General features: G+C 39.5%; 1 protein-coding gene across 1 annotated transcript in view; it reads left to right on the top strand.

The window, feature by feature from the left end:
- The window catches only part of RB1CC1 (RB1 inducible coiled-coil 1), a 61,754-nt gene extending 59,120 nt beyond the window's left edge, over window positions 1-2,634 (top strand). Inside the window, exons 23-24 of the mRNA XM_007464019.1 lie at window positions 608-678; window positions 1,421-2,634. Of these exons, the coding sequence (XP_007464081.1) occupies window positions 608-678; window positions 1,421-1,498 (149 nt within the window). The 3' untranslated portion in view covers window positions 1,499-2,634. The remainder of the gene's footprint in view (window positions 1-607; window positions 679-1,420) is intronic.
- Window positions 2,635-9,412: the final 6,778 nt, after the last annotated feature.

Raw genomic sequence — 9,412 nt, 5'->3', positions numbered from 1 at the left:
CTTCCGATGAACTTTAAAAGAGGACGAGTATTTATCTCTTCCACACTTTGCCGTGTGAGAACTAGGTTTTTCATCGTGTCTCTTCCACATTTTTTATCTCCCCTCCACACAAGTACTTCCCTTTAGACTTTCTTTCATCCTTAACCCTTATTAGTTATTTATTGTGCACTGACTGGGTTTGCATTGCGGCGCCAAAAAAAGAGAAGACAATGCTTTGCTTTGAACCTAGAATATAAATTTTGTCTGTGTAACTGTCTGCTTTCAGTAGCAGAAAAGGTCATGTGTTAGCACTTTCAGTAGGTGGCACTGCTGAGCTAATTTAGAATTCCTAGATTTATTTGTTCGGGATTTGTACTCAGATTGTGTTTTTGTTTCTTGAACTTTGTCAGTTCTGTGGCTTGACTTACCATCTGCACTTAATGAGTAAGTGAAGCCAAAATTAGTGGTTGAAAAGTAAAACGAATTCAGTTTTGTTTTATAAATTGTTATGCATTTCTGTGATTTCACTCCCGAGAATGTCATTAAACTGTTTTGACTCTGGCAGTTATGTTTTCATGAATAATTATAGTTGTACTTTCAAAAAGAATTTAATGATTTGATTCCATAGCTTCAGGTGCATCTCGAAGACCATGGGTCCTTGGAAAAGTGATGGAGAAGGAGTACTGTCAGGCCAAAAAGGTAAGCCCATCGTGGGACATGGACCTCGGAGTGTAAGAAGATTCTCAGGATGCTTTATGCAGAACAGTGCTCTTCTTGGCCTTCTAATTCACTTGAATTAGGCCTGAATTTAATGAGTGTGAGTTTGCGCCAGCAATTTTATGAATATTTATGTGATTTACCTTCCAGTAGTAGAGGTAGATGGCCAACAAGCTATCAACATATCCAGGAAAACTACAACAAGTTTCTGTTCTGAGTATTAAATTACTAGTGTTTTCATGTGCAAAAAAAGGAACACAACATAACTGGTGACTGATCTGTTTGTAGGTAGAGCTGATGTATCCTTACTTTTCTAACGCTACCCCCACTGAAGAAAGGTAACGTGAGGTATTGATGGCTCAGAATGCACCTGACTGATGTTGGCAGTGTCGGTGCTGTAGTCAGAACAGTGAGCAGTCTTCCTAGCTCGTTTGTGGACCCTGTGCGCGCCAAAACAGCAATAGAATTTGACCTGTGTGTTGTTGAGGTTTCTTTGATGTTTAACATAATAACATATGGCTCACTTTGTACTGTATTATTTAGCAGTGATTACCGACCCTTCCGTCAGTGTTAGTGGCTCGTCCGTTATATGCTCATCTGGTGAGGGGCGGATCTGTGTCCTTTGATAAAGACACCCCTCTCCCCACAATGATCGAGCATGGCATGGTGTGGTAGGATGGTACCTCTGTAATTTGGTTTAATCACCCTTTTCTTTCTGTCTTAGGCACAAAACAGATTTAAAGTTCCTTTGGGGACAAAGTTTTACAGAGTGAAAGCTGTGTCATGGAATAAGAAAGTATAATTTATGGAAGAAATTGAGACTTTCTGTGACGTTTTTCTGATTTGTCCCAACAGTGCTCATTCATCACTCCAAAAACAGCAGGCCATCTTTTTATATACAAGTCAACACGACAGCATACTTGTTTCGTGTATATCATTTACTTTCTACCTGGCTACATTTTAGGAACAATAAATTCATCAAAACCCTTGGCTGAGTTAAAATGGTTTTGTTTTCGTTTTTCTACCCAAGTAACTCTAGAAATGCGGACCAAACTAGTTCACTTTCTCAAAGGGCACACCCCGTGCATTGTGGTTTATGATCAGCCATATTCTTTGCCTGTTACATATACCTTAGCTTGGACTTAGATATTCAGTGTTAGTTGTTATTACCAGCACTTGTCCTTTTGTGAAAATCAATATCAGAAAACTGGCACTCTTTAACACCTTCTTTATAAAATGTATGAATTCTTCAGAACTGTTTAAGGAGGAGTGTTACTGCATGCAGATAATCATAATTTTGAGTTTGCCTCTGTAGATTACTAAAACAAATTGTTTCATTTATTTTTTTAAATGCCCTTTGATGTTTCAAAACAAAAAGGAACTCTGATTTGATTGACTGACTTTAAGATCAGCCATAATCAGCAATCTTCAGAAGCACTTTGGACAGATTGGTCGCCTGGGTTCTACAGGGAGGAGTGTGCTAGTGATGGTTTCTCAAGCAGCACACAGACCTTCCCAACACTCTATTATTCTGTTTAAAATAATCATATTGATGAAGTCGTAATTCATGGTTCAGTTTCAGAAAAAACATATTCATTAACCATTTAGAGGTCATTTAAATATAAAAAATGTTGTATTGTAAAAGACATGTAGAATTTTAAAACAATAAAGATTTGAACCTGTAAGTGTGTGTGCCTTTTAAAGAAGGGTACATTTTTAATATATTTGAGTGATTGCTGGGAAGTGTGAAAAACTTGTTCTGTATCATATCAAAAGAGAAACATGTTTATTACAAAAAATGTTCTTTAACTATATGCTATGTAACAGGGTAAAACAGTGTTACGTAGAATAGAGTTGTGTGAAGCCGATCTTTAGCTAAGTGGCCGCGGAGCAGGGGTATTTAAATGAGTAGTTGAGTTGGTTGAGACTTGTTTCAGGTTTGTTGCTAGAGAACAATAATAAAGTGATTCTTTTTTTCAGAAAATATTTAATTTCTTCGTAAAAATAAGTTAAATATTTTTTTAAATATGTATGTCTAATAGTACAGAAAATGGAATAAACACCATAGTGTATAGAAAACTGAATTTGACAGCATATTAATGAATAAATGAACAAATGATTTCACATGTTTCTATTCAGTCCTTCCATTACATCTTCACGCAGAGAATATCAAAGCACTAAAGAACTTTATATACAGAGTGGTCCTGCTGAGCAGATGTGGTTGGTCTGAATGAATCTGCCGGGGGCCTGTTTGACTTGAGATTTCACGTGGTCATTGTGCCGTGGGGCTGTGGGCTTGACGTGTGACATCTCAGGAGTGTCGCTCTTTAACGTTGGCTTCTGTTGCTTAGAGTTTTTCTTATATCCCATTTCATATCCATGCTATCAGTGGTCACATAAACCTTCACAAAGCAAACAGAAAGAAAATGCAGTTTTCTTAGTTAAAAGGAAGAAAAATGAAGCCTGGTTGAGTCCTTACCATTGGGTCGTTGAGGTGAGCCTTGGCATCAGAATGTCCATGCTTCAGTCCCAGATCTAACTTTGATTTTGGCCAAGTTACATAAACTCTGAACCTCAGTTTTCTCATGTATAAAATGGTGTAATAATAAGACCTACCTCGTAGGGTTATTTTGAAAACTAAGTGATGAAAATTATAAAGGGCTTTGAACAGTTTCAGGTAAACAGGTTAAGTACTGAATAAACATTAGCTATTATAAAGATTTCTTTATCAGAATCTGTAAATTCACTATTCAAACTCGAGTAGAAATGTAGCTCTCTTTATTATGAGAATGAAAGTTTAAGTCACATTTAACTGCAAGTAAACTTTAAGCGTACGTGAATTACGTGGATAGTTTTACTTTTGCAAAAGTACCTGGATATCCTAAGAACAGAATGAGCAAAAATTATACAAACTTTCATTTTTATTTATTTTAAAAAATTATCATGGTATAAAACATGTACGTGCTTTCAGAAAAATTAATATGCCCTTAAACCCCTGTCCTATTTCCCAGTTTTGCCACGTGGAAGTAATTTTGCTTGTTTGGCCTTTTTTTTTTTTTTATGTGCCAGACTATACGACTGTACTGGTATCTCTCGATAAATCAATTTGTATTATCAGTTAACTTTCTCATAGGAAACGAAGATTTAGTTACTTCACAAGAACCTTTTCTGCTTCTATCTTTCCTGCACTGTATATTACTTTCTAGTTGGTTCATTACCATTTATATTATCATGACTTTTTATTTTTAGTAGCCATCCTAAGTGGGTGTTTTATGTGCTTGTGGGGCATTTGTATATCTTTGTTGGAGAAATACCAGTTCAAGTACTTTGCCCATTTTTTTCAGTTGTCTTTCTGTTGTTGAGTCGTAAGAGTTTTTTTATATATTCTGGATACTAGGCTCATATGATTTACAAATATTTTCTCCCATTCTGTAGGTCATCTTGTCTTGATAATCTTCTTTGATATGCAGAAGTTTATCATCTTGATAAAGTCCAATTTAATTTTTTTTGCCTGTGCCTTTGAGGTCACATCTAAGAGTTTTGTGGTATTAACTCATATTTAGATTGTTGATTCATTTTAAATTGACTTGTGTATTTGGTGTGAGGTAGGCGTCCAACTTCATTCTTTAGTATGTGGATATCCAGTAATCCCAGTACCACCTGAAGAAACTTTTTTCCCTCCAGTTGAACTGTCGAAAATCATTTGACCATTGACGTATGGGCTTATTGCTGGACTCTCAACTCTGATTCGTTGGGGGGTGTGTGTGTGTCCTTACATCAGTATGCAGTCTTTACTATATTGACTTTTATAGTAAATTTCGTAAGAAGTTTTAAAATCTGGAATTATGAGTCCTCCAACTTTGATCCTCTTTGAACATTGTTTGACTCTTTAGGGTACATTGAGTTTCCATATGATTTTTTTTTTTTTTTTTTTTTTTTTTGCCATGCTGTGAGGCATGCAGAATCCTAGTTCCCTGACCAGGGATCGAACCTGTACCCCTTGCAGTAGAAGCATGGAATCCTAACCGCTGGACAACCAGGGGATTCCCTCCATATGAATTTTTGAATTGGTTTCTCCATTTTGGAAGAATGACTTGGAATTTTGTTAAGGACTGCATCGAATCTGTAGGTTACTTTATGGCAGTACTGCCAATCTTTTTTTTTTTTAATTAATTAATTTATTTATTTTTGGCTGTGTTGGGTCTTTGTTGCTGTATGCTGGCTTTCTCTAGTTGCGGCGAGCAGGGGCTACTCTTCGTTGCGGCATGCGGGCTTCTCATTGTGGTGGCTTCTTGTTGTGAAACACGGGCTCTGGGTGCGTGGGCTTCAGTAGTTGTGGCTTGCGGGCTCTGGAGCACAGGCTCAGTAGTTGTGGCACGTGGGCTCAGTAGCTGTGGCACACGGGCTTAGTTGCTCCGCAGCATGTCAGATCTTCCCGGACCAGGGCTCGAACCCACGTCCCCTGCATTGGCAGGCGGATTCTTAACCACTGCACCACCAGGGAAGTCCCTGTATTGACAATCTTAGTATTGTCTTTCAGTTCATAAATACATGTCTTTCCATTTATTTATATCCTCTTTATTTTAGAACCATTTTGTAGCCTTTGGTGTACAGTCCTTTTTTAGTTGAATTTATTTTTAAGTATTTTATTCTTTTGGATTTTGTAAGTGGAATTGCTTCCTTAATTATCAGATTATCTGCAAATAGAAATTGTTCTACTTTTTCCCTTCCAATTTGGATGCCTTTTATTTCTTTTTCTTGCCTGCTTGCTCTGGCTAGAACTTCCAGTACTGTGTTGAAAAGAAGCAGTGAAAATGAGAATCTTTGTGTTCCTATTTTAGAGGGAAAGCTTTCAGTCTCTCGCCATTATGTGTGCTACTCACCGTGGTGGGTTTTTCACGTATGGCTTTCATGTTGAGGAAGTTCCCTTCAGTTTCTAGTTTGTTGACTGTTTTTAATCACAAAGTGGTGTTGGAGTTTGTCAGATGCTTATTCTGTGTCAATTGAGATGGCCACGTGTTCTTCTTGTCTTTCCTTCTGTTAATGTTATGTGTTACGTCGGATTTTCGTATGTTGAGTCATGCTTGCATTCTGGAATAGACCTCCCCACCCCACCCGGCAGTCATTTTGTGTAATCCTTTTAATCTGTTGAATTCAGTTCCTAGAATTTTGTTGAGGATTTTTGCATCTTAAGTGGAGGGACACATTCTCTGGATACTAATCCACCATCTTTTGTGACATCACTATTGGACTGATCCTTTTAAAGACAAGAAAACAGGTTTGGAGTGATTAGTGAGTGACTTGGCCAGTGTCTCAGAATTAGGAGCTCAGTGAGAATCACATCGATCACTCCTGAGTTAGCATATAATGTTCTTCCAGTTGAGGGAGAGAGAGGAAAACCCCAAAACCCTGGGTTTATGGCTCAGTTTATTCCGATGGTTGGAGTCGTTTACATGAATTCCATTTCTTTCAGGCATTGATTGGCCTGAGAGAACAAAAACAGACGGAAAGATATGTATTTGCTAGAAATTAAGACTATGCATTTATCATAAGTGCTCTAAAGTGGATCGTTTATATCCTCCTTCCTGCTTACTCAGAGTTGGGGGTCGAGAGGTCTTGTTTATTTTTAAAATGTCTTTGTGCATATATGTTTACCAAAGTACAACTCCCTTAAAAATGCTGTGGGTTTCCTATAAAACTGTTTGGAGTTCCCTAAATGTCCTTTAAAAGCTAAATCGTGATTCACACAGACGTCTCTGGAACAGTGAAGTGCTCTGGGAAACATCTCTTAAGATGCTCAAGACCTCCTTTGTGTAGCTGAGAGGATTTTCTAGGTGCTGACATAACCCTGAAGTCTTAATAAAGGGCAGCAGCTACAGTCTGCATCTGATCATGATCCAGGAACCATTTCGTACTTTGAGAATCTTCAGCTCTGGAGAGAGTGGACCCAACCTTACAGGTCCTGCGTCTTCTGTATTTTTGCTGAACTCTTCTTGCAAATGAAAAGTTTCTTCTGTTTCATGTCCCTCTTCCCATGCCTCACACAGAGCTGAAGGAACAGTGGACACCTTGAACATCTCTTAGAAAGTTTCTTAGCCAGAAACACACATTTGCTAGTTTTGCCAGTTGTTTTGCTACTTAAAGATGTAACTCACCATCTTTCCAGCTTCCAATAGCAGTTTTGCTTTTCCACCCTTCACGGACAGTTAGTTCCCTGTTCTCCCAGGCTTGTCAGGCAGTGCCAGGTGTTCTGGGTTTGGGGTACCAGTTTCTGTGTCAAGTATATTGTAACGGCTCATTCAGTGAGCAGTGGCTTAAAGTAGCGTTCATTTGCTTTACGTGGCTGCAGCCGTCTGTCAGTTCACTTCAGGCTGGCTGACATCGCTCAGTTGGCTGGAACTGAGTTAGGGTCACCGGGGATGCCTTGGTTCCTTATGTGTCCTGTCAAAGTGCCCCCCGGTTTCTAAACAGCGGCTGCAGGGCTGCAGTATTCCTAAAAGAGGGGGCAACAAAGTCAGAGGCTTGGAAGTCAAATTATGTCACTTCTACCGCAGTCTTTTGATCATACTGAGTGACTGAGCCAACTCAGAGTATAGGAGTAGCTATTGGCCTTTAATGTTAGGTATAAATGTCCTTGAAAATTTTTTTTTAAAAGCATGTGATTTAATGATGCCTAAAGCCACAAAACTGAATACTGTTTTGTTTTTTTAAGATTTTTTTGATGTGGACCATTTTTAAAGTCCTTATTGAATTTGTTACAGTATCGCTTCTCTTTTGTGTTTTGGTTTTTTGGCCGTGAGGCACGTGGGATCTTAGGTCCCCAACCAGGGGTTGAACCCGCACCCCCTGCATTGGAAGGCAAAGTCTTAACCACTGGATCGCCAGGGAAGTCCCCAGTACTGTTTGCTTTAAAATCTAATTTTCATAAATTTACCCTTTTACTTAAGCACTTACTAGTGATGACTGGGAAGCAGTTTAAAATGTTACTAATGTCCATTAGTTGATGGCTTTTACGTTAGTCATACTCTTAGAATATAAACAAGCCATCTTTGGCCGATTCTGAAAAACACTTTGTATAATTTATAATCTTTAAGGGTAAGATGGAAATTCAAACAATTCCTAACATAGTGGTAATGAGACATACTGTCAGCTGTAAGCTATTTGGTTTACGTACTTCTTAGGTGTCTCAGACACCACTGAGGTTGAACCCCACCTGATTGTTTCCTTCTCACCTTAAGATAGATGAGGCTTAGTAGCAGCATCACTTCCAGTGTTAGCGGAAACAAGCCTCCGTAGAACAAAACGGACCGTCAGTCCTCTGCATACCCTTGTGGTGAAAGCAGTATGTGTGTGTGTGTGTGTGTGTGTGTGTGTGTGTCACGTAGGGACACTTCTGTCCAGGGCCTGTGCCTCACTAAAATGCTGGGCCGTCAAACCACTTTAACAGATGTTACCCTTTTCCTTCAGAGCAGGGCACTAGGCAGGAATCCTCCATCGTCACTGTCACTAGAGTTTAATGGCAATTTAGGAAATTCCAACACTTTCAGTGGCTTTCAGGGACTACTTTTACAAACGTTATGTGTCGCTTCAGAAGGATGTCTCCAGTGTTGTGGACCCTGATAGCACAGATGCTTCTCTGACAGTCTGATTCTGAATTGATGCTGTAATACTTCTCAGACCGACTTAGGAATGCCACCAACTAATTCCCCCGCTGGCCATAGTAGTAATGTTACTCAGTGAATAATTAACGTAGGTGTCACTTGTAATCTCTTTGGAATTCTGTTTGGCCAGTGGGTGTCTGCTTAACCAGCTTAGGCTTTTAACATGAATTTGGTTTCTTAAAGAACGAGTTATTAATTCCTACAGAAGTGTAAAGCCTAACCTTAACAAGCGTATGCGATGCCTGAATTCTCGGCAGTTTCAGTCACAATCGTACACAAGCTTCTCTCTTCATCCTACCTGTTTGAGAATTATGGTTTCTGGAGATGTCACTGTCTGTATAGGTGGTACTGCTTGTTATTTTTGTTTGTTTGTTTGTTTTGTGGTACGCAGGCCTCTCACTGTTGCGGCCTCTCCCGTTGCGGAGCACAGGCTCCTGACGCGCAGGCGCAGCGGCCCATGGCTCACGGGCCCAGCCGCTCCGCGGTATGTGGGATCCTCCCAGACCGGGGCATGAACCCGTGTCCCCTGCATCGGCAGGCAGACTCTCAACCACTGCGCCACCAGAGAAGCCCCGGTGGTACTACTTTTAAAACAGGTTGTACATGGTCTAGTCGAAATGCATACTTTTCCCTATGTTTTCATGCCACCATGTACTGAATTAGGTCCTTTTAAAAAAGTAACATTTTCATGAATGTTACTCAGATTTAGTCTGTAGCATTGAAGAATACAAGGGAGCATGAATGAGCAGCTTTTTCAACTATGACAATGGCCATTTACGCTCTGGCAATCTTCCCAGAGGGCTCTTCTTACCAATTAGCACTGAAAGCAATTGTGCATAATTTAAAATATTTTGAGATGCCTTACAAATAATAGTATCATTTTGTAATAAGTAAGAGCATTCAAAAGTTATACCCTCTACAAGATTTCTCTCATCTCTGATCCTGATGTTTCCATGGCGATCCAGAGTGCTAGACAGAGGCCACCTTTCACCCGTGGTGCTGATACTTCCCAAGCATTTCTGTATCCACCAGTGATAACATGAACCACTGTGTAC

Source organism: Lipotes vexillifer, unplaced genomic scaffold (assembly GCF_000442215.2).
Source record: "Lipotes vexillifer unplaced genomic scaffold, Lipotes_vexillifer_v1.1 scaffold69, whole genome shotgun sequence".
Lineage (NCBI taxonomy): Eukaryota > Metazoa > Chordata > Mammalia > Artiodactyla > Lipotidae > Lipotes > Lipotes vexillifer.
Note: the sequence above shows the minus strand (reverse complement) of the source record. Positions and strands in the feature narration are given on the sequence as shown.